This window comes from Macaca thibetana, chromosome 1, assembly GCF_024542745.1.
Source record: "Macaca thibetana thibetana isolate TM-01 chromosome 1, ASM2454274v1, whole genome shotgun sequence".
Classification (NCBI taxonomy): Eukaryota; Metazoa; Chordata; class Mammalia; order Primates; family Cercopithecidae; genus Macaca; species Macaca thibetana.
Window position 1 is genome coordinate 119,292,075 of NC_065578.1, and position 26,471 is coordinate 119,318,545.

The 26,471-nt window shown below is 42.4% G+C and overlaps 1 protein-coding gene across 3 annotated transcripts in view; it reads right to left on the reverse strand.

Annotated features, from left to right (window-relative positions):
• The window catches only part of NOTCH2 (notch receptor 2), a 189,870-nt gene that overhangs the window by 151,568 nt on the left and 11,831 nt on the right, over positions 1-26,471 (reverse strand). Inside the window, exon 1 of one of the 3 annotated variants that reach the window (XM_050749307.1) lies at positions 6,986-8,228. The exons of 1 other annotated variant lie outside the window; for it this stretch is intronic. In XM_050749307.1, the coding sequence (XP_050605264.1) occupies positions 6,986-7,475 (490 nt within the window). In that variant the 5' untranslated portion in view covers positions 7,476-8,228. Of the gene's footprint in view, positions 1-6,985; positions 8,229-26,471 lie in introns of those variants that run through there. One more of the 3 variants, XM_050749326.1, reaches the window with a different exon arrangement.

The following is a 26,471-nucleotide window of genomic DNA, read 5'->3' on the forward strand; positions in this document are numbered from 1 at the left end:
CAAGGGAAACACACAAATTAAGTGTGACAACACACCACAATGCTCCCCCAATATGCCACTAAGACAGCAGAGCTACAAAGATAGTAAATCTTAGAGCCAAGGGCTAGTGATCCTACCAGTGAATTACTTAGAAATCTATATATTTACATACACAAATACAATAATTCCTTTGCTTTTCTTACTCCAAGCTATGGCTTTATCATCCCCCTTTCTTGGCTTTACTCTCCTTTTTAAGGCCACAATGTTCTGCCATACAGATAACATTCCTCTCAAAAAGGAGAGAGAAGAGAAAAAAACAGATCTATGGCAAACCTCCTACCACTACCAGTGATGCAGTTTGTCCTGTCTCAAGCCTATGAGCATATCCTTTCAGATCTGAAGCCACTTCCTTCTTCCTATCAAGGACAGTAATATCAAGTGTCTTTGTGAGAGGGGCAATCCTGTGCCCCTTCTTGCAGATTGTTTTGTTCTGCTCAACAGGCCCTAGATTCCTCCTTTATTTTTTCTTATTCCATTTGCTGCAGCAGCCCAGACACCCCAAAAGCAGGACTGCCAGAAATGAGTGACCTTTATATCTCTTCACCCTAACACATCTAAGGGAAACTGCTGACACCAAATATGTGTTCATGAGCTAATGAAGCAGAAATCCTCAAAGGAAGCACTATTTGCAACAGCTGAGGACAGAATTCTTTAGTGGACACCAAAAAGGCTGTGGAACTCCTATGAATTCTATCATCTCAGGTAACATTCTAATGGAGGAATAAGAAATAAGGAGGCTTCCAACAAAGCCATACAACACTAACAGAAGTCTGAAAACACTGGATTTCACAAATTTATTTTGAGAGAAAACAAACAACTTTACTAACCTTATACCATAGCAGCTTCCTTCTCTGTACTAAGCGAGGCCAGCAAGTAGGAGGCATTTCCAAGGGGGAAAAATGACCACAGGATCCAGTCAAAGCAACCTGTCTCTAATACGCTCAAAAAACAAACAAAAAAAACCAAACACCTTGATTTCCCAGATTCACGCTGCAATGATTCTAAAACTTTCCTAATGTAAGAATCACCTGGCTATTTCTTAAACATACAAATTCCCAGATGTCATCCCAGATGCACTGAATCAGAATCTCCATGAGAACACCTGAGCTATTCTTATCATAAGAGAGGTTAGGGAAACACTGCTTGATAAATGTTATTCTCCCACCAGTGCCCACCTGTGCAGAGAGATATGAAACAAGTAGGGCTAAGATGCTTTACCTGAGCAATCACCCAAGATGGGGTCATCTTCATGCTCCTCACTGGGTTTGACTCCTTTTATGGAGAGTTGGATGTCAGTTCAGTGAAGTGTACAAATAAGCACCTCTTTGGGTCCCTATCACCCGCACAGGTCTCAGGACTCCGAGACAAATTTCTGAGTAGATGTCAATGAGGACAAGTCATGAGGAGACAGATTACAGCTGAATATAAGATCTTTCTAAGAATTAGAGCTGGCCAAACATGGAATAAACTGCTGAGGCAGAGCTGTCTACCAAAAGAGATGTTCAAGAAGAGAGAAAGTATGGTACCTCTTGACCAGAATGTTGTAAACATCAGATCCAGCATGGGATGGACAGAAAGACTAGATGAATTTTAAAGTTCCTGCCAATGCATAAGTCAACAAAGAGGAAAATTTCAGCCACTCCTTAATTAATTAAAACGGATAGCATAAAAGTCTGTGGGTAGGGTCAGCTTTCAACTGATCCTATCCCTTCAAAGGAAAAAAGAACATAGAAACACACTCCAACTCACTATCAGCCTCTCCCGTAGAATGTTCTAAAGGTGGGAAAGCAGGAGTCACAGAGGCTGTGACTAAGACCTGCTGCTCAGTTGACTCTGAATTTGGGGCACATGCCAGACAAGTTCTGTAGCACAGAGAAGAAATGTATGTAGCACAGTCCTGGCCCTTAAGGAGCAAAATCTTGTGGCAGAGACAATTCAACACTATGTGATTCTCTCAAATATTTATTCATCATATTTCACCTTTAGTTTTTGTCAGTAGGGTGTTCAGGGGACTCTCTTGGTGGGGAAAAAAAAGCAAATATACTTTACTAAATGTACATATTCTCAGTCCAGTACAAGTTTGCAATATCCCACTCAATGAAAATAATCTCAAAAAAAATTATCGAAACAAACACAAACCTAGTTAACTCTAATTTTAAAAATAGTATTCCAAAAATGACTAGTACCCAAAATGATGAAATTACAAAAAGGTGTGGCTATTCTGGACAAAATAATAGAAATTGCTGGCCTAGTAATATAGTAATACAGGAAGCAGTGGAAGCAAATTTGAGTGAGAGGCAGGGGGTGGATGGCAGTGCCTTTGAAGTGAGATTCCAAAGTCAAAGTGACCTTTATAAATTGCAGAAGTGATCAGAAAAAGAGAGAAAGAAACCCCACACACAAAGAAATTCAAAATTACAAGTTTAAACGAAACATCTGGTGAAGGGAAAAATTTGGTTTTTCCCCAAATGTAAGGTAAGCATGACTCTTGCAAATACTATTTTTAAAATATCTAGGAGTACCACAGTTGTCCAAAATAAGAAAATGGCTAAAAGGAATTGTCCGACTGAACAAATATTTATTGTGTGCCTATTAGATGCCAAGGCATCATGCCAGGTACAGGTGTAGGGGTGTGGGCATTAGAATAAACACATAAATGAAAAGACACGATTCCTTCCTTATGTACGCATTAACAATAAGCACTTGAGGATGTTATAAGAGTTTTTGTGTACATAAGCTCATTTGTACATGAGATAGAAGCAGTGTGGACAGTCAATGAGGCACTGGACACCAGAAGACAGAATTCTAGTCTCAACTCTAATTGGCTCTGTGACCATGAACAATGTACATTAGAAAATGAAGTACCAAAACAGTGGCTCTCCTACAAGGTCACCAAACCAATTAATAACAGACCTGGAAAAGAATTCTGGTCTTCTGGCTCCTAGTTCAGTGATCTGTCCAAAATACTATGCATATGGTAGACTGACAAAGAAAGAAAAGAAGACCTTTTGGTTTCAAGTCATTAGCAGAGAAAGGGGGAAAAACAAAAACAGGAAAATCAGGAAAGGGTAGAAGGAAAATTAATAGTTCAGATTTAGGCATTCTGACTGAGACATCAAGAAAGGAAGCATGTGGCCGGGCGCGGCGGCTCAAGCCTGTAATCCCAGCACTTTAGGAGGCCGAGATGGGCGGATCACGAGGTCAGGAGATCGAGACCATCCCGGCAAACACGGTGAAACCCCATCTCTACTAAAAATACAAAAAACTAGCTGGGTGAGGTGGCGGGCGCCTGTAGTCCCAGCTACTCGGGAGGCTGAGGCAGGAGAATGGCGTAACCCCAGGAGGCGGAGCTTGCAGTGAGCTGAGATCTGGACACTGCACTCCAGCCTGGGCGACAGAGCGAGACTACGTCTCAAAAAAAAATAAAAAAGAAAGGAAGCATGTAACTATGGACTGTGACCACAATATAAAGAAAATGGTGTCAAATTTCTTATTATATGCTTATTCAAATCATGCCTTGCAGTTTTTTACTTTAAAATCATTGCAGACATACAGATAAAGGGTCAAAAAATGACATATATGAATGACACAAGAAAAAAGAGATAACAGAAGAAAAGGGAAAAGGAGAGGTGGAGAATTTATAATATCATGCAAATATATGAAGCCCTTCCAAAGAGTCAATGCAGACACATTGCACCCAGATAAACAGAAGAAAGACATTATATTCTATAGCTCTTATGTTAGCAATTTTAAAATTCCTTCAGTCAGAAGCATTAAACACTGGAATGACTAAGGTCACATTCATTACGGAAATTTCTTAAATTTAGAAAGACCTCATACACACACCTGAAGGTAAAAAAAAAAAAAAAAAAAAAAAAAAAAAAATTACTGAATCAGTGGGTTGCAACCAAGTTACTTGTCAAAATCACCTGTAAACATTGAAAAAATATGGATTCTCAAACTTACCTTATCAGAATCCCTGGGTGCTGAGTCCAAGATTCATCCCAACAGATTTTGATGTAGCCAGGACACAGAGCTTTTTTCTACCACAATGGAAGAGGTAGGGAGGAGGATCACTAGGAATGGCATCACAGAGTGGGAACCAGATCAATGCAAATGTTGTGGGTAAAATAGAATTTCTGTGGGTGTGATATTTTTAAAATGTATTGTAAGGCTGCTCTGAAGCATCCAAGCATATCCCACTGAATTTAAACATTCTTTAAAGGTCCTGAAGTCAGCAACTACAATACCGGTGAACCAAAAGTTGCTCCTCTATGCCATAGAAGCCTACAGGAAAGGCAGTAGGGTGGGAATGGAGCAGAGAGATCCCAAGAAGTTATGGGTAAATATCTTTTAAATCTAAACATTCAGAAAAATAAGAGAGACTAGGAATAATCACTCTCCTCCCCCTACCACCAAACCAAAATAAGGAATAATAATAATGTAGAAAGAACAAGAAAGTGAAAGGAAAAAGTTTTAGGTTAAAATTCATCTCCATCTGAAAGAAAATTACTCCGATTTTGTTTAAGCAAGAGAAGAATTCAGCTGAGAAATGATCTAGCAGGCAGCAAAATCACGGAGTCACTTCCCATTGCAAAGCAAAAGAAAACAAGGAGCAAGAGGGTGGTCCTGGATAGCTGTTTAGATAATCAGACATAGGGGCTGACATCTCCTTGCCTTAGAAACTCCGTGATGTTTAAATTAACAATTGGCCACAAGCCAAACACAGGAACACTCAAAAGTTTAGAAGGGTGTGCTATAATTGGTACCTTGCAAAACACAATAAATTAAGAGGATTCAAGAAGCCTTCACTGTAGACTCTAAGAAGATTTAAGATTTGTACCAAGAAACAGGCTTCTAAATCTCTTCTATTGCATTAGTTTAGCATCTAAAGAACACCTGTCTAAAAATCAAAACATCCAAATCCTATCCTTTGAGTCAACTTGACTAACACTCAACTTGACTACCTAAACGCTAGCTAATGATCACAGCACCTCAGCACAGCAGAGGTGGAGGGCATAGTTTTATGCACCGAGATCCTAGAATGAAAAAAGCCCTATGTGTCAGAGTAATCCTATTTCTGACATCAGTCAGATTATTTAATACTTAATTTTGCAAATCACTTTACAATCATATGTATTATTCTCTACAACTCTCTAAAGCCGGTTATTCCTTTAGTCCTGCTTCATAGGTGAGGAGACTACATATCATGAAGATTAAGTTATTCATCAAAACAAATTAAAGGCAGACCAAGGATTATGACCCTCAGACTGTCTCATTGATTATACTCATCTCTATCCTAAAGCTACACTTAAAGCTTTCACTCAAAGAAACAGGAAAAGCAAAAACACCATCATATGCTCTTTATTAAATGTTTCAGAAACAACAGCTCTGCTTCATCATTACAAAGCCTCCTGGTCCACTTCTGAAATTCTTAGTGACCTAGACGTGTACGAAATTTGAACTTTCCAAGAAGTATCTAGTTGGTGCTGAACAACCCACTACTGTTTTCAGGTGATAAATAACCTTGTTCTCTTTTTAAACATCTGCGATTGACATGTCGACTGCCTGTTAACAATGAACAAAGACCATATTTTTCTGAAGCTCATCATCTTCCTAACCTTTTATCTGAAAAAAGATGTAGTTCACGTACTAGTTTTTTGGTGAAGGTAAAAATCTTTGTTCGGATTAGGCTCAGAAAAAGAAGGGGCTCCTTACTGTTCAACAAAAATGCACAAAACACCATCCCACTGGAGCATCAATCTCAGAAAGAGTAAAACACAGCCTCGGCCCTGAAAGGACTTTATGAACACCTTTAGAGTGTCATCCGTTTAATATACATTATTTTAATTAATCCTATTAGCTGGATAATTTCATCCCTATTTTATTGGTGAGTTCATACAGCAGAGCTAGATTTGAATCCAGGATTACAAAGCAGGGCTCCAAAGCCCAAGTTACTTCCACTATAGAGTCTGAAGAAATGAAGAATCTAAAAGTGTGGGTGGGATGGGGAAGACACGATTTGATTCCCTTTCCTTGGTCCAACCGTGTTAGAAACATCCAACCATAAAGAAGCTTTCTAAGGAAGCCCTTTGAATTAACGTATCCACTTTTCCTCACCCGCCCGTGCCCCACCCCCAGCCATGCCAAAGGAGCAGCAAATGCTGCTGCCAGGTTGGAGGAATTGGTGATCGTCACACCACATTCCTGTGTCTGGACACAGCCTGAAAGAGCAGCAGAGCTCCGCGCCTCGGAAAGAATAACAGCAGTTGAGATTTTTAAATCATGTGCCTCAGCATGCAGCCACACCAGTTGCCCTACTTCTCCTGCCTCCACCTTTCAAAGACACGAGCAGTACACCCGGCTCCTCCGGACTTTCGGTGGGATCGGAGTGTCAAAACTCAGGCGCGCCGCAAAACCCAGTCCCCATCCAAACCAAGCCCACACACCCGGCCCGTGTGCCGCCCCCCGGCAAAGCCGAGGCTGCCTGCGAAGGTGCAGGCCGTTTGGCTTGGCGGCCCTGCCCCCGCTCTCCACGCCAGAATCTGGCATTCCTTCGCTCAGCCCCTCCGAGGCCCGCCGTCGGCTCTCGCTCGACCCCAGGAAACGCGGAACCTGAAGGGCAAAACTGCCCACCTCTCCGCACCCTGACACTAGGAAAAGGGAGTTTCTGAGACTTGCTGCCGGCCTCCCTCCGGCCGAGGAGGCGTGTGAGGGGTCCCGGGCCGCGGGGAGCAGAGGCGGCGGGGAACCCCGGGGGTTGGCGGGGGCGCCACGGGAGGGGCCCCCGGCGATGTCCAAACTTTCGGGAACCCAGCGAGTGGCCTCGCTCTGCGCCGACGGCCGAGCCTGGCCTTCCCACAGAGAGGAGGACCGAGGGGGAGAAGGGTCGCCCTAGGTGGCGGCCCCGGGCGCCGCGGACAGCGCCCCTCAGCCCGATACTCACCACGCGCGGGGGCCGCGCGGCACAACCAGAGCGCCAGCAGCGCCCACAGCAGAGCGGGGCGCAGGGCGGGCATCTTCTCGGTCGCCTCCTCCTCCGCCGCCGCCGCCTGGGCAGATCCACATGGGGAGGGGGTCCCAACAGAGGAGCCCCACTCTCTCCTCCCCACCTCCTGCTTCAAAGGCTCAGGCCCTGGCGCTACGCTCCGAAGTCCCGGCGCAAATGCCTCGACTCCCCGCGCCCCGAGTCCGCCTCTCCTCCGCCGCCGCCTCAGCCGCCGCCCGAAGTTTGGCTGAAACTTTCTCGGGTGTGCAGCGAAGCAGCCTCGTGTGTCCTTCCGCCTCAGCCGCCTCCTCCCACCGCAAGCCCCGCCCCACTGTCGCCGCGGCCTCGGCCCCGCCGCCTTGGGCACCCAGGGGTTTCCCGCAGGAAGAAGCGCCGGCCCGAGCTCCGCGCGGAGGGATCTACTACGAGTCATCGGTGCCGGCCGCATCCTTCTCCAGCCGCCCCGGGGGCCGCAGCGCCTTCACTCGATCAGGGCTGCAGCGCCTCGCTGGCCGGGCCCGTGCCGAAGGGGCGTTGGGGCGGAGGGGAGTGGGGTAGGGCTCTGAACTTCAAGCACTGGAGTTTGCCGGGATCGTGAACTTGCAGGGAGAGAGGCGGCCCTCATCCAGTGAGGTCTGTATCGCCCCCTACACCCACACATCCACACACTGCTTTGCTAGCTAGAGGAATGCGCTGGAGTAGGACCAGTGCTGTCAAAGAAGAAAAGGGGGCCAAGGCGCCAAAGTCCATTAAAAAGGAATAGAGCCATCATGGAGTGGTGCTGCCCCATTCATTCATTCATTTGTTCATCCGTGTAGCAAGTATTTCTTAATTGCCTTACTTTGCGTAGCTGTGTGTTTGGCAGTGGAATGATACCAAAGATGCACAAGCAACTTTGAGGACCAAGACTTTGCCGCTGTGGGCTGGGGGATTCAGGGAAGGCTTTCACATAGGAGCTGGGATGAAAGCAGGATCTTGAAAGGTCAGTAAAATTTGTATAAGACCAGACCAGCTAAGCTAAGGATATTCATTGTAACACTGTAATAGCAAAACCTTGAAAACAACATAAATATCCACCCAAAGAGGAATGGATGAATGATGTAAGGTACATTTATAAAATGAAATGCAACACACTAACTGAAAAGACTATATTTATGTCAATAGGGGTAAAGCTTAAAAACTAGATGATAGTGACAAAACTAATCGCAGAGGGAGACAAAGTATACCATTTATGCATATTGTTTTCAAAACAATACTACACATTATCTGTGGATGCATGTATATAGATATAGATATTAAGAGACTATAACCAGAATAGTAGTTACTTGCAGGGCAGGAGAGTAGGGTGTGTGATCAAGCCTGGGTACAAATGGGCTACTAAGAAAAGAGCTAAAAGTAAGAACAACAGCAATAGTTGTATGGACATATCATTCCAGGAAAGAGCCCTCATGAAAGCAAAGGTACAGTCAAAAGAGTAAGTAAACGAGTTCTGGCTCTGTTAGCAGTGAGAGGAGTCAAGGAGGGAAAGGGGATTGGAACCAAATTATGCAGCCTTGAATGGCAAGCTGAAAGGGTGGGGAGGCAGCTACCTCTTAGGTCACAGAAAACTATTGAAAGTTTTTAAACAGAGTTGAGACTGATGGAAAGGAAGATTGCTCTGATAATCCTGTACAAAATTGATTGTTGGGAGCAAGAGGTGAACTGGAGCCCCAGGACCAGTCAAGAGTTAGTGAAACAGTCCAGGCACAAATTTAAGAAGACCTGAACTAATGAGGTAGATTTCAGAAGGAATGGATCTGAGACAATGTTAAAGAAAAAGAAAAAAAAAAGTGGGGATGTGACTAATTGGATGTGGGAGTTTACAATCCTGTTGGGATGGGAAATCCTACCCTGACTCCTATAGGGTAAAATTCAAACTTCTAAAAATGGTACATACAAGGCCTTTTCGTCATTGGGCCCCATCTCCTGTCCTCCCTGCCCCTGTTGTGAACTTCACACAATAACAGTATTGACTAACTTGAGATTCCCCCAAACATATCTTGCTGTTGCTGTCCCAGTACCTTCTGTTCCTTTGGCTTGGAATGACTCCTGTAGTCCCCTTCCCTCCTCCTCGTAATGAACTTCGAATCATAATTCATCCTTCAGTCCAAAGAAGGCTTTGCCGACATCGCAATAAATTCCTACTCCTGACAGTCCCTCCACTGTCTTCCACTGCCACTTCTTTATCTTACACCGATATTTATTTTTCACACAGGACACTTTGTATTTCTGTGTTCTCAACTACATTTTGAGGTCCTCATGGGCAAGGACCACAGCCTATTCATCCCCAGTGTCTATCACATAATAGATGTTGAACTAGAATGTAAAACAACACTAAGCAAGTGCAAATCAGTATGGGCATAGACCTATGAAGTTCCAAAACTGTATGTTAGCAGGCACTTACGGTAAGCAAGTACTGTTAGTGAAAGTGGTCACATTGGAATACTAGAAACTCTTTTCAAAAATAGCGTAGTCAAAACATTTTTGGAATTTCTGTTGTGCAAATATGTTCAGAGAAAGATAACACTATTTTTCAGTTGTTTACCCACAGTGTTACCAGTTTGATCTTCCTCTTTACTCACTAAAGATAATTCATAGTGACTTGGCTGCATACAAATTTTAAAAATCACTTGCAAAGATAAGTTTTGTCACTATTAAAATATATTCAGAAGAATATAAGATAGTTATCCCCAAAGAGCAACTCTAGAAGTGACTGTAGCTGTGACAACATTATTAAAATAAATGTGCAGGCCAGGTGTGGTGGCTCATGTCGTAATCCCAGCACTTTGGCAGGCAGATACCTGAGGTCAGGAGTTCGAGACCAGCGTGGCCAACATGGTGAAACCCCATCTCTACTAAAAATACAAAAAAATGAGCCGGGCATGGTGGTGGGCACCTGTAATCCCAACTACTCGGGAGACTGAGGCAGGAGAATTGCTTGAACCCAGGAGGCAGAGGTTGCAGTGAGCCAAGATCGTGCCACTGTACTCCAGCCTGGGCAACAAGAGCAAAACTCTGTCTCAAAAAAAAGAAAAAAAATAGGTATGCAGTTTCTCAAAGTAACCGTTTTAAAGAAAGCAGCTATTATGTTCACATATAACTTTTGTTAAATGTGTTACAATATGAAACTTACTGCATACATTCTGGTAAGGACAAGAGAAGTAAAGAGTAAATAGTATGAATGGAAGTAAGGGAAAAATATGACTGAAGACATGTTTTAAAAATAAGTTTTAATGATAGAAAAATATGAATAAGGGCTACCAATTGTTTTAGTTTTAATCAAAACTAAAAATGTACATCTATATCTTTACTAATTTAAACTTACATAAAACTACCTTCCAAAATAAATGCAGAATTGGGCACTTATTTGTTCTCATGTCTGTCCTCTCAGAGCCAATAAGCTGTAAAAAACTCGCACAGGCAGGGGCTCTGTCTTATTTTCTGTTTCGCCCCAGTTTCTATCACGTAAGTGCTCAATAATATACGTTTTACATAAATGCTGAATGAGGAACATATATATCTATATAAACTGGGGAGCTATGCAAGACTGGAAGAATGTCTTACTGTGTTGGAGAAGTTGAAGAAGAGATTCTGGGGTAGCTAGGACGCACAGATTGAGCTACACCACGAATCTCTCCATGTAACCCAGGAACCCAAGGATATGTGATGAGATGTTTGTGGAAGCAGGAATTAAAAGGAAGATTTCTTTTAATAATGCCTTGCAGTTGTGCAGTGATTTAGACGTTCCAGAAACACTTTTAAGTATATTATCTCATTTGATCCTCAAAACAATCGTGGGAAATAGGCACCCCAGTCATTATTATCCCCATTTCGCAGATGAAGAAACTGAGATAGAGCTTTAAGTATCTTGCCCAAGGTTAAATAAGTAATTAGTGAGCTGAGACAAACCCCCCACTATTTCTGTCCTCTTACTCAGTCTTACTCCACTGCCCCTTTGTGCAACAGTGTGAAGCACATCCAAGATGATATTTAGCATGGGGACCTCTGCATAGAGGGACACCAGCTTCCTGTCACTTCCATGTTAGTACAGAACAAGCTGACCCACTGTAACTGGGAAACATAAACAAGTGAATACATTCTTTTAATTTAAAATATTTTTCAGAGCCTGTTCTCTACAAAGCACAGACTAGGCTCTGCTGCAATGCAGAAATAAATAAAACCCAGCCCCTGTTCTTTGGAGATCACAGAGCATTGAGGGAAGCCAACATACAAATAACATAACTAAAACAGAGATAAAGCACAGGGAAATGGGAAAGTAGAGCGCATGGGATTAATTTTGAGTCCACTTTCATCTCATCCAGGCCCTAGCCTGAAAGATATGAACTGTGGTGGCCTACACAGCTGGACTGTAAACCATGTGACAAGAGTCATTTCTTACCCCTTATTGATGTTTGTAAACTCCACAGTAGTTGGTTCTTTGCCTTGCATAGAGTATGTGCTCAATAAAGACCTACTTTCTGAAAGGTTCACAAAGTTCAGCCAAACACAGGACAAGTTCTAGAAGGCAAGAAGTTAACCTCAGGATTCAAACGAGCTCTGAGAATTAAGAACCAGCCAGACCCTTCCACTGATCCTACACCCAATTAATTACCTCTGCTCTAATTAAGGGAATCAGTAATATAAGTAATTGTAATATGGGCGATATAGTTTGCCTGTGTCCCCACCCAATATCTTATTTTGAATTATAATCTCCATGTGTCAAGGGAGAGACCAGGTGGAGGTAATTGAATCATGGGGGCGGTTTCTCCCATGCTGTTCTCCTGATAATGAGTGAGTTCATGAGATCTGATGGTTTTATGTATTTGGTAGTTCCTTCTGCATTCATTTTCCTTCATGCCGCCTTGTGAAGAAGGTACCTTGCCTCCCCTTTGCCTTCTGCCATGGTTGTAAGTTTCCTGAGGCCTTCCCAGGCATGCTAAACTGTGAGTCAGTTAACCTGTTTCCTTTATAAATTGCCCAGTCTTGGGCAGTTCTTTACAGCGCTTTGAAGACAGATTAATACAATGGGCTTCTTGACCTAGTTTTGCCCTTTTATGAAAGTGATTATCTCAATTTGATTGATGTTAAGGAAGGACACAGTGGCTCATGCCTGTAATCCCAACACTTTGGAAGTCCGAGGCAGAAGGATTGCTGGAGCCCAGGAGTTTAAGACCAGCCTGGGCAACAAAGTGAGACCCTGTCTCTACAAAAAATCCAAAAACTAACTGGGCATGGTGATGCATGTCTCTAGTCCCAGCTACTCGGGAGGCTGACTGATCCCAGGAGGTTGAGGCTACAGCGAACCATGTTACCACTACTGCGTTTCAGCTTGGGGGACAGAGCAGGACCCTGTCAAAAAAACTTACCTAGAAATTTCACATCTTCTGCTATGCATGAGATAAGCAGGAAAATTCATATAGGAATGCCCACTGTATCACTACCTTAAAATCTTCTTTTAATTCTTTTAAGCATTTTATGCTAGGAGGTATTACACTTCAACTCCTAAGTAGGTGTGCACTTTTTGCGTATGATGTATGAAAGCGTTGACCTGTATGCACCAAGATGTCTCCCCAATTTTACAGTATCATAAATTCACAACTGTGTAATTATCAAACCACAATATTATTGGATGAGTCTCAGTGCTTTAGTCACTAAAATGGTTATGCAATTTTGAATATTTGTTCTCAGGGACTGTTGAATTGTTTTTACTCACATTCTTATATTCTTCCTTCATGATTAGCCAAGACATTCTTGACAGCAAGATTCAGGCACACAGAAAGTTTCTACCTTAAAATATGGAAAATCTTCATACCATCTAGGTGCAGATTATATCTAAGTCCCCCGAAGAAGAAGAAGGAAACTTTTCTTATTAAGTGGAATTCAAAATGGTTAACTAAGTATGAGAGTAGGGGCATCAAAAGTAAGGAAGAGAAATCCCATTACAAGAAGTAGTATGCACAGGCCAGGCACAATGACTCACACTTGTAATCCCAGCATTTTGGGAGGCCAAGACGGGAGGATCGCTTGAGCCCAGGAGTTTAAGACCAGCCTGGGCAACATGTTGAAACCCTGACTCTACAAAAAAATACAAAAATTAGCTGGGCGTGGTGGTGCACACCTATGGTCCCAGCTACTTAGGAGGCTGAGGTGGATGAATCACCTGTGCCCATGAAGTCAAGACTGCAGTGAACCATGATCACACGACTCCACCACTCCAGTCTGGGTGACAAAGTGAGTCCCTGTCTCCAAAAAAAAAAAAAAAGAAAAGAAAAGAAATCTCCTTCTAAGTAAGTAATTCATCGGGAGATAATTAATGGCTGGCAACAGGTATTTATAATGGAAGCATACATGGCCTTAACGATAGGGTTTGCTTCTGAAAACACTCTAATTAAAAAGGGAAAGAGTAATTTTATAGGAAAGTACAAATCAGTGGTGTGTATGTCTACTAGTGTGTGCAAAGAGACAGAGGTGGTAATTGCTGGACTCAGACCAGATATCAGCAACAACTGAACATAATGACCTTATAAATATGCAAATAGGATTTCTGACAAAGCTAAAAGTACATCATTATTATTATTCATCAATGTGGAATGGAATGTGAAATTGGAATCAGCAGGTGAGGGGTGGTTATACCTGAATATCCTGGATACCAACGTGTTTTTGTTTTTAATCATTCTAATCTCTGTTAAGAATAATGTCACATGACTACTTTATCCTCTTTCTCAGACAACTGATCCAATCATTTTTCTTTCAAACCTTTGCCTCCTTTCCTCTTGTAACACATACTAACAGTCTAAGCAGAAAGAGAAGAACAGATGGTAGTAAGACCTAGAATGTTTACCCCATTAAGATCTATATCTGAATCCAGAAGGAACACCTCATTGCTGAGAAGAGCCCTGCAAACAGTTCACACCTCTGTTTCTTTTGCAAGATATAGCTACCTCAAAAAATCCTTCCTTAATCAGACTCTTATGGCCTGAAATCCTTGCCTTTCTGCTGATGACTGTCATTTGAGAGTACTTACCAAAGACAATGGTTGGGGAAATAGATATTTTAAAAATAAGGGAAGAAGTGGATAGGGTAAACCCGGGCTTACTTAGGTAAAGCTGAAGTTAGAAGACAACCTTTAATTTATATATATATTTAAAAAGGCAAAGTTAGAACACACAAAAGGTAGTATAGTTCCTTACCCATCCACCACTTGGTTTTGAGGAGAAAAGGGAAGAAGAGTTGAAGAGAAGAAAAACAGAACAGAAGAGTGGGAAAGGAAGATGTAAGGGTGCTCTGGAGTACTATGCACCTGTTTAGAAGTGGGGAAGTAGCACAAACAGTAGCAAAAGAAGAACCACCATGGAGTTCCTCCTTGCACATCTCTCTCCCCTCCCGAAGGCCTAGGGTGAGCCCACAGCGTTGTTCCAGCAGTGAGGGAGTCTCACTGCCCCCCTGAGACTCTCTCACGGCCCTTAAGATACCTCCCTGAAGTCCCTCCAAAGAATTCATTGTGCCCCTAGTCCAAATCAGTTTCTTCCGTCATAAATACTCATACATAACCACAACAATAAAGCGTTAATAATGATAATGGCAATTTTGTGTGTCAAACATTATATTAAGCACTTTACCTGCTTTACTGTTGGTTATGCTTCAACAGCTTATGAGTAGGTATTATTATTTCTACTTCACAGTGCAAAAAAGTGACACCTGAGTAAGTTATCTGAGCTCACACAGCAGCTAAGCAGTGGCACAGGGATTTAAGCCCAGGTCCATCTGATCAACTCCGATGGCACATAGTTGACCTCTGCATTGTCCCACCTGCCCACAGGTTGCTGCTTCAGTGATCCAGTCTCATCCATTGTTTAGATGACCAACTTAACCACTGAATAAGTTATCCTCGAATCATTTATTGTAAGCCTAGTCTCTCAAGTTCATTGTGAGTCAAGGGCTAGGTCATATACCTCTTTTGTGCTCTTCTATATTGTGGCATCCAACCTCTTGCTTGTCAGCTTCCAACTCTGGGGCTACTTAAGGACTTCTTTTCCTGGCATCTGCCCCTCATGTGGGAGATATGTTCAGACAATTCTATTGATTGGTTTCACCTTACAACTTTTTATTTTGAAATACTCTCTTCTAAGTGTTCCTAATACATTTTTTAAAGCCAGCAAGGAAAGAAATTCTGTTTATTGCCAACTAATCATAAACATTAAAACATCAGTTTAAAATTTAAAGGAAAAATGACCTATAATGCCACCACTGATAGCATTTTCGTGTGTTTTATTCATTTGTTCTTCATATGTATATTCTTACAGAGTTGTAATCAAGACATACATAGAGTTTTGTTTTGTTTTGTTTTTTTGAGTTGGAGTCTTGCTCTGTCACCCAAGCTGGAGTGCAGTGGCACGATCTCGGCTCACTGCAACCTCCGCCTCCCATGTTCAAGTGATTCTCCTGCCTCAGCCTCCCGAGTAGCTGGGATTACAGGCGTACACGACCACGCCCAGCTCATTTTTGTACTTTTAGTAGAGATGGGGTTTCACCATGTTGACCAGGCTGGTCTCGAACTCTTGACCTCAGATGATTCACCCGCCTTGGCCTCCCGAAGTGCTGGGATTCCAGGCATGAGCCACCATGGCTGGCTGACATACATATAATTTTTATCCAGATTTCTTAGGTAATTCATATATCATAAATATTTTCCTTTGTTGTCCATAGTTGCCATACCTATAGTGTTGTTATTGTCTGCAAAATATTCCAGCCTTAATTAATATATAGAGCTAGAATACTTTCTATATTAGTATTGGGATCTGTATCCAGAAGTTGTCCATCTTGTTTCAAAGACAGCCTTTGGGGACAATCCCTCCATACTTCTTTTATTGCCCATCACAATGGGATGAATAAGTGGACTCTTTCTTTATAATTGAATCAGGGCGATCGCTCAGCCCAAAGAATCCCCTGCTGTTGCTCTCCAATCCCCTCCCTGCATTTACAAGTCTTCACCACTCTCCTGGAGCCTCTTTCCTTCTTTCTGATCCCCATTTTCTTCCCAGCAAAAGGCTTCACTTCCTACTTCACTAAAGACATCTCCTAGTTCAAATATCACCTCCCCTGCAAAACCTTCCCTAGCCGTCACCATTGCTACACTGACAGGCCATCTATGGACTCCCTACTATCTCCCCTCTCAACCTCACAACTTATCACTTATGTACCCACCTTTACTTCCTTCCGTTGTATCTCAGAAAAAAAGAGTCTTTCCTTCTTTCAATGCTAATTTTTCAGCACTGGCCATTGATTTCATTCCCTTCTGCCTTTTCCAGGACCATTTTGCATTCATTACCCACCGATTCCCACTGTCTCATCATTCATCTTTCCCTCTCTACTGGCTTTATCCCTCAGCCAACAATTTTCTTCCAGACACACACACATACACACACACACACACGCGCACACACACACATACTTTCTATTGTATTTCTATTTCAAATTCATCTTTCACTTCCAAACCTCTTAAAAGAGTGTTTTTCCCTTGCTGTTTTTATTTCTGCAATTTATTACAGCTTCCTCTCCTTACATTTATTGAGCACTTACTATGTAAAAACAATGTGGAAACAGAGATCGATAAAGTAGTCCCTACTCCCGAAGAGCTTCTAGTTGGTAGGGAAGACAGTAAACCAAATCAACACAACACAATAAAATAAATTTTATGACATAAATATGTGCAAAAGTATCCATGGGGGGCTGCCTGGAGGAAATTGGAGAGACTTCCTAGGGAAGTGACATTTGAGTTAGGCCTTGAACAATGAGTGCAATATTACCAGGCAGAGACTGTGCATATATTGCACATGACTGACAGGAACAACTTATGCAGATAACTGAGAAACTATATTAATGATTACTTAGGAAGTACCAAATAGTTCAGGTGTCATAAGAGTAAGGAACGTTTGGGGAAGAGATGAAGAAAGAGTCATTTAGGCTAGTTGTTCTCAAACTTTAGCATATATCGGAATCACCCAGAAGACTTATAAAAATGCCAATTGCTAGGCTTCATTCCCAAAGTTTTAGAAGGGGTGCAGATTGAGCCAGATAATTTACATTTATAACAAGTTCCCAAGTGATGCCGATGCTGCTGATCTGGGGACCACACTTTGAGAACCACTGGCTTAGTAATGCAGCTTCTGCTTCAGTCGTTATAGTGAAATTACTTTTAGATGTCATCAGAGATCTCTAACTGACGAATGCAATGAACTCATTATCAGTCTTCATTTTCCTTGATGAGTTTGCAGCATTTGACATCATTGGCAATTTCAGTGACCTCTTAACTGTCTCCCAGCTTTTAGCCTCTCTTTTAGTCCATTCAGTACCCTGAAGCCCACAGGATTGTCCAAAATACAAGTATAAACCCATCACTTCCTACTTAAAACCCACCAATGGCTCCCCATTCTCTACAGTTAGAGCCCAAACTGGACAGACTGGCATGGAAAATCCTTGGCAATCCGACCACATTTACCTCTCCCGCTGTTGCTGCCCAGGATTGCATAGCCTTTGTTCCAAGCACATCAAGCTACTAGCCGGTCCCCAGACATGCTGTGGGCTCATGTCCTCTTCACCTCCATATGTGCACTTCCCTTGCTCCCTGCCCTCCCCTATCCCGTCCTCCCCTGGATCTATAGTGGTATAGTGGAGCCATAGTGATATGGTTTGGATGTGTGTCCCCTCCAAATCTCATGTTGAAATGTGATCCCCAGTGTTGGAGGTGGGGCCCAGTGGGAGGTGTTGGATATTGAGGGCAGATCCCTCATGGATGGCTTAGTGCCATCCCCTTGGTGATAAGCAAGTTCTCACTCTGTTAGTTCACAGTAGACCTGGTTGTTTAAAAGGAGCCTGACACCCCCTCTCTCTCTTGCTCCCTCTCTTGCCATGTGACACATTGGCTCCCCTTTGCCCTCCACCAAGATTGCAAGCTTCCCGAGGCCCTCACCAGAAGCAGATGCTGGCAATATGCTTCACCTACAGGCGCAGAACTGTGAACCAAATAAACCTCTTTTTTTCTCTTTTTTTCCAGACAAATTCTTGCTCTGTCACCCAGTCTGGAGTGCCCTGGTGCAAGCTCTGCTCACTGCAACCTCTGCCTCATAGGTTCAAACAATTCTCATCCCTCAGCCTCTTGGGTAAGTGGGATTACAGGCTTGCACCACCACACCCAGCTACTCTTTGTATTTTTAGTAGAGACAGGCTCTTGCCATGTTGGCCAGGCTGGTCTCAAACTCCTGACCTCCAGTGATCCACTCACCTCAGCCTCCCAATGTTCTGGGATAATAGGTGTGAGCCACCACGCCTGGCCAAAATAAACCCCTTTTTCCCTTAAATTACCCAGTCTCAGGTATTCCTTTATAGCAATGCAAAATGGACCAATACCTATGGAATTTGGAATGAAGGCCTAACTCCAATGTCATCTCTTGTCCAAAGCCTTCCTCAGCTTCCTGGCTCCTCTTCCTGAGGCCCTCCATGGTTGGTTTCTAAATATTATATATACCACTTAACAACTAGTTGAACATGTGATTACTATATGGGGACTTGCTTCAGTCTCTGAATCTTACTGTGAATCTATCGTATTATTTTCGTTATTGTCATAAAAGGCTTTCAATATAGGTGTATTGAATGAATGTTGAGAACATAGTACACATTTGATAAATAATGATTTGAGTAGGCACTTGCTGCTTGCCCAGTGGAACAGGCAAGCAGGCAAAGAGGAGGAGGAGGACACAAAGAGAAACTTTGTTAATGAGCAAGAATCAAACGTGCCACCTCACAGCCTCCTCACTCCCTGCCTTAGAGGGTGAACCACAGGCTATTTCCCATGATTCCCTCTTTCTTTGATGACACAGTGGTTTGTCAGCTCTGTGGACTGGGCAGTTATGCAGCTGTCTTTCTTGCTTTCAGCAAAGTACTTGCTGGAGGACTTATCTAAAGCTGAGAAGCAACACCTGTGGGGACTGGGCAGGAAACACTTTAGTAGTTTGTCTTGGTGCATGCACCACCAGCAGACAGCCATTTGCCTTCCATTTGGTTTCTGCAACTGAAGGAATGCTGGGGGGTTTCTCTGCTGCCAGGAAGAAGAGATTGCCCCCACCCCCATTCTTCCTCTCTCTCTCTTCCTTTGTCTTACCCCTGCACATTCTGATTCTTGTGGTGACCAGATCCTGCAGAAATAAAACAGGCCTGAGTTCCTATGTGGCTGGCTGTATCCTCTTCATTATCTAATAAAACTATGATGTTAAGGAAGCATCTATCAACTAATGAGCTCAGAACGCCCATGCCTTTTTTCACCTAGCCGTTCTCCATCTCTGTGCAAATGGCTACTAGAACAGCCATTTATAAAGTGACAACTATGTGTTGGGTGTTTTGCATACATGATCTCATTAGATCCATACAACATTCCTGCAAGATAGATATCTTTATCTCCATTTAGCAAATAAAGAAACTGATGCTCAAAGAAGTCAAATAACTTATCCAAGGTTGACAAGCTAATAAGTGGTAGGGGTCAGACTTGAACCTATGTTGCAACTATTTTAAAGCCCTATATGTTTTCCATTATTTATATCATCTTGGAGAACTAAAAAAGGTGAAAGTTACAGAATCAGCCAATGTCATAGCAGGAATTAAATTCACGGTGTTCTGATTTCCAGGGCGGCCTACAAATACCCACCATATTGAAAGAACTGTTTGAATGGGTATGTTTAATGTTCCGAGAATTTATGAAACTTAAAAATATGTGTTGATACTACAGTTGGAAAAGGACCCAGAATTGGAAAAGCTGCCTGATTGTTCATGAGTGCCCCTTGTCTCTACTGTCCTGTAGTCAGTGCCCCCTCAAAGTTGGATGCACCTGAGTGGAGGTGCTTTTCTGTCACCTAAAGTCACACATTTACCTTTGATCCAGACCCTCCCCAGAAGCAGTGCTTTTGAAATCTCTTCTCCTCTTCTTTTTGTTTGACAAAATATAAATGATAGTTTATTTCTAGAATGATGCCAAATTCAATAAAACAGTGATGGAGTTGTGTTTTGTTTTCTGGTCAAGTTGACACCATAAAGTGGATTTTCCTGAATATTTCCCTGTTCCACTGGTGCTCTTGGCATTGTGAATAAACAGAGCTGGTGATAACATCCATCATAGAGTTAAGCACATTGAGTGGGTGATAAAGTCAACAAGAAGCTGAAACAAGATTTACCACGGGTAAGCTGCCAAGAGTTGGCTGTAGATTCTAAGTGGACACTGTGGCTCATTCATCTTCACCCTTCAGCTTTCCACCCCAACATCATCCCTGCCTCAGCACTCATGACAAGAGTAGGAAAGCAGGAGAGAAGGAAAGCACAGGGGTCAAGTTCAGGGGACAAATACATAGCATTGATCTGCCTGAGATAAAACATAAAGACTCAGTAGTAAATTCTTAATGAGTACAGAGAGAGAACAAAGAAAAATGTTGTGGGGTTTTTGTTTGTTTGTTTTTTGAGACAGAGTCTCGCTTTGTCACCCAGGCTGGAGTGCAGTGGCGCGATCTCAGCTCACTGCAGGCTCAGCCTCCCGGGTTCACGCCATTCTGCTGTCTCAGCCTTCCGAGTAGCTTGGACTACAGGCACCCGCCACCATGCCAGGCTAATTTTTTGTATTTTTAGTAGAGACAGTGTTTCACCGTGTTAGCCAGGATGGTCTCGATCTCCTGACCTCGTGGTCCCCCCACGTCGGCCCCCCCAAAGTGCTGGGATTATGGGTGTGAGCCACTGCACCTGGCCGAAAAACGTTTTTTAAGTCAAAATGAACCAACTAACAAACAAAAGTCATATTCCAGAAGTGCAAGTAGACACAAATGATCACTGGGCTTCTTTTAAGCAACATTCTGTTTTCTTGTCCTAACCTATCTCAAGCTAAGGAAATTCTAGGGTCTATTGTTCAAAGACTTCAAATTGTTTTCCTTGGATTATTCCCACTCTTATATTTTTCTTTCCTCTTTCCAAAAGTGGGTTAAAAATGTCCAGGTTTTTTAACTCATTAAGATGCCCATCAAGCATCTTAATGAGTTAGTCACGATTACAACTGCATCTTTTAAATTACCCAACCTGTTGAAAGGCTGCCGTGAAAGGAGCTTCTACAAACAAAATCTGGGCTGTGTTTCTCATTATCTTATGTTGCAAAACGTGAATGAGGAGTTACTTCCAAAAGAGTAATTAGCATAAAGGCTGCTGAAGCAGAGAGGTAGGTGGGCTCCTGTCTCAATGGAAAATGTCGCTGTTGTTTCTGCAAGGAATATGTACCTTACTACTAAAGGAGAAGCTCTTTGCTAACAAATGTGAAAGGGTTTCACACAGTTCATGGCACATCATAAGTGCTCATAATTTGTTTGCTGCATTGGAATTCTTTCAATAGTCTACTTCTCAGTCACATAATCAACTGTGACTACCTCCATTTCCTCACCATCCAGTCTCCTTATGTTCCATTACAGGAACTGCAGCCTCATCACCTATCACAGTGTTTCTCAACCCTTTTCTTTTCATCATTGCCTTCCTAAGGAGGCTTTTCAGACATTTTTAAAGATTGTTGTCCTCTACGAAATTTTGGTACCATAGTGTGAAGGTTAATTTTATGTGACAACTTTAGCAGTCTAAGGATTGCCGAGATGAGATCACTGGTAAAACATTATTTGTGGGTGTGTCTGGGAGGTGTTCTTGGAAAAGGTTAGCATTTGAATCGGTAGAGTGAGTAAAAGATCACCCTTGGCAGTGTGGGTAGGCCTCATGCAATCCCTTGAAGGCCTGAATGAAACAGAGAGGTGAAGGGAGCACAAGTTCACTCTCTCTTCTGGAGCTAGGACATCCATCTCCTCCTGCCCTTGGATATCAGTAGTGTTTCTGGTTCTTGGGCCTTTGGACTTGGACTGGGACTTACAAGATTGGCTCTCCTGGTTCTCAGGCCTTCTGGCTTGGACTGGAGTTAAAATGCACCATTGACTTTCCTGGGCTTCCAACTTGCAGACAAGCTGATCATGGGACTTCACAGTTTGCATAATTGCATGAGCCAATCTCTCGTAATAAATCTATTTCTGTATATCTATATGCAATATATGCTATCAGTTCTGTTTCTCTAGAGAGCCCTAATACACACAGATATATTGTGATATCAGTTTATGGATTGTATGTATATCTGCACTTTGTGCATTTAAAAAATCAAGTTGTGTTTTATCCCCCAAGAACACTTCTCACTCCCATTGAGAATGTGCAACCTATCAGACCACAGCAGACTGATTCAGGACACAGCAGAAGTAGAAAACAGAAATAGATGCTAGACAAAATCGATTTGGGCAAAAATTGATGCAGATGTCAGGCATAGAAGTTTGTCTAGATCAGGCTTAGTAAAGGTAAAGACAGACAGTTGGCCATACTGGTTAGCCAAACAGGGCACAGGTTGAAGAATACAGCTGACAGCAGTGTTGATGGAAGATAGGAGGGCAAGGTTCAAGGCAGGCAGAGATGTGAGAAATATTTGTCCACTGGGTCAGAGAATGCCTTATACAGAGAAATCTCATCGTCCAGAAAAGTTCCATGAAAGAGAAATTATTCTCAGGTCTGAAGCCAGATTTAGACATTTTGCCTTTGTTCCTCAGGAGCCTGGACTACCCAGTCGACTGTGCCCTATTGATGAAAATCTCTGATTATTATAGGGGAATACATTATGTTGGCTCCTGTATTCCCTGAGAACCATCTACATCTCCTAGTACTTTGAAGTCGTGGTATCAGATGAAAGAACCAAGCCTTCCAAACTGACTTGGAGCTGTGCTGAGGTATTCATGGCCTCAGGCATTCAAGCAGGTTGATCGGATATAAGGTGTGATATTCCTTTTCCTTAAGTCATTTATCCTCTGGAGATCCTAACCTAACGTAATCTCTCCTAACCTAAAACAGGAGCAGACCCAGGGTCCTGACTGGACATTCTCATTATGCTTCCTAAAACCATTAGGATCTCTTCATGGTCACATCCAACAGCCTTCCTCTTTCTCAGGGCTGCAGCTCATTGCATGTGGTGCTGCCTCTCACGTTCTCCTCTTTAATTAGAGGTCAGCCACTCTAACTGCAGCCTTCATCACACTCTGCCTCTAGAGTCTTCTGAATGCTGTCTTTGAGGGTCTTCTCGGTCTCTTCCTTCCTCTTTATCTTTTATCAAAGGCACTCTTTTAATCTTTTGGTTCCTTTCTGTTGCCCCTCCATTCTCATCTGTTTATATGTTCGCTTTAAGGTCATAAACATAGTTGAGTGCTTGCTATATGCCTAGCACTGATATAAACAAGATACGACTTTTGCACATTCTTATGATGGAACAGATATCTATATATAACCAAGCAAAACACAAGGTGAAATATGTAATACAGATCTGTACAAAATCTGTAGCAACTCAAAACAGGAAGTGATTAATTCTGTCTTGAGAAAAATAAAAGGCATTGCAGAAGGAAAAAGTTTTGATTTGTGCTCTGAGAATGAATTAGGGATTTATGAAAAGAAAAGTTGGAAGAAGGGCATTACAGTCAGAGAGATGAGGATGGGACAGGAACAGCATGACCAAGGAAGGTTAGAAAGGCCATGTGACTGGAGGGGAAGTAGGCAAGAGGGGCAGGGGGAGTGGTAGGCAATGACCCTGGAAAGTTAGGAATGTACCGCAGCTGTAGTCACCATTTAAACCTACATGTCTAATGGATCATTGCACTGCTTAACGTTCATTTTTAAACAGTAAATTTAGCTCATACTACTTACTATATACCATGTAACATGCTTACTACTGGTAATACAAAGATAAATAAGCTGTCCCCTCAAGAAATCAAAATATAATAGAGAGGTAGATGTGTTTTAAAACTTATTATGTGCAATACAAGCCGACACATGCAGTGAAGGTAGTATGTATATGACACAAAATAGAGAGTGATTCGCTCTGAGCAGAACATGTTTCAGAGAAAAAGTGATAGCAGAGCTTTAAGAGATTAATTGGTGTTGGGTGGTGTGGTAAGCAGAGTAATGGCTTCCCAAAGATATCCACATCCCAGACTTGTAAATGTTACCTTTCATGTCAATGAGGACTTTGCAGATATGACTAAGTTTAAGGAAGATGGGAAGATTAGATTATTCAGATGAGCCTGATGTAATCACAGGGGTCCTTATAGAAAAAGGAGGTGAGAGTGTCAGAGAAAGAGATGTGACAATGAGGGGCCATCAGCCAAAGCCAAAAAGAAACAAACAAGAAAACCCAAAAACTGTGGCTAGAAGCTGGAAGAGACAAAGAACAGAGTCTCTCCTCCAGCTCCAGGAGGTATGCAGGTCTGCCAATGCCTTAATTTTAGCCTCACGAAATAGCCTCATTTCAGACTTCTGACCTCAAAAAGAGTAGGTTTATGATAGTTTGTTACAGCAGCAACAGGAAATGAATACAGATGGAAAAGCAACCAGGGTGTTGGGGGTGAGAGCATTCCAGGCAGAAGGAATAGTACAAGCAAAGGCACAGAGGCATGAAATAACATGGCAAACCCTCGGAGCAGGGGTTACAAGTAGTTTAGTGTTGCTTGGGTTTAAGAACCACCAAGTAAGGAGCAGAAGAATACACTGGCATGAAAGGCAACTGCCACAGGGCCTGGTAAGGAGCAGCCCTACCATGAAGCTTAGGTATTGCTGAAGTTTAGAAGGTAAATCAGGAGCCATTTTATGGTTTCACACAAAAAAGGAAAAACACTGAATTTTCAGTTTTGGAAGAAAAGCTTAATGGGGAAGAGCCCAGGGCAGGGAGACTGTTGAAGGAAGCTGTCACAAAGTTCTGGAGGGACGTGGTGGGGCTTGAACTAAAGCAGTGTGAGTAGTAGGAGAAGGCAGGGTAGTGATATTTAGGATTCAGAAAGTGACCAACTATGAGGAGCAAGGAGAAAGGGAAGAGTCAAGGATGACTCCACATTCCTGATTGGGACTTTGGTGAATGGCCATGTGCTTACTGACATGGGAAAAACTGGAAGTTCCTCCCAATATTTCTCAGATTCGTATTTTCTGAATTTCTGTATCCACTAGGCTAATCCGCCCATCAACCTATGTCTAGTCAGTCTTTAAAGTCTTCCTAGCCACTTTTTCTGATTCTAGCCTTTCCCCTTCTCAAGCTATTCTCCACCATGTCGTTAGAACAACTAATTCAATATTCATAAAATATTTATTTAGTGCCTATCATGTTCCAGGTTATGTTATAGACTCTGTTCATATCATAATGAATGAAACAATTTAAAAAATAAGCTACTTTACATTTAATGTAGAAGATCCTTATAGAAGGTAATTTTGGGTTGTTCCATCTCCAATTCATATCTTCTACAATGGCTTCAAATTTCCTCTCACTTTATATCTGAATTTTTTGGTGTGTGCTCAAGCTGTCAACTTCCTTGCACCAAACAAGCTGTAGGGACTCTTAACTTACAAACTGGTTGTGATCTAAAGCAGTGCTTTTCAGACTATCTGTGTGGTTAATTTTTTTTTAAATTTCCAAGCTTGTGGTCTAAGTGTCTTCCTGCATATGACTAGTGCACAGGTCATGCCACCTGTGACTCACTATGAGAATTCCACGACACCCAAACCAGTCCATACCCTGCTCATTGACATGAGTCCACTGACAGTGTGCTTGTATGTAACAGCATTCTCGATTTGCTCTAAAAATTTCTAAATGCTTACTCTCAATTTTAGCACCATCCACATAGCACATTTGAAATCTCCATACTTAGTAAGTCCCTTACTAAAAGAGTTTTGAGGGATTTGGAACACATTTTTTATAAGTGCCTAATTTTTTTTGCTTTTTTTTTTTTCCTTCAACTTTTAAGTTCAGGGGCGTAGGTGCAGGATGTGGAGGTTTGTTACATAGGTAAATGTGCGCCATGGTGATTTGCTGTACGATTCATCCCATCACCTGCGTATTAAGCCCAGTATCCATTAGCTATTCTTCCTGACACTCTCCCTCCCCTCACACCCCCCTCTGACTGACCCCATCGTGTGTCGTTCCCCCCATGTGTCCATGTGTTCTCATCATTCATCTCCCCCTTATAAGTGAGAACATGCAGTGTTTGGTTCTCTGTCCCTGTGTTAGTTTGCTGAGAGTAATGGCCTCCAACTCCATCCATGTCCCTGCAAAAGACATGATCTTATTCCTTTTTATGGCTGCGTAGTATTCCATGGTGTATATGTACATTTTGTTTATCCAGTCTGTCATTGATGGAAATTTAGGTTGATTCCGTATCTTTGCTATTGTGAATAGTGCTGCAATGAACATAAACATGCATGTATCTTTATAATATAATGATTTCTATTCCTTTGGGTATATACTCAATAGTTGGATTACTGGGTCAAATGTTTTTTC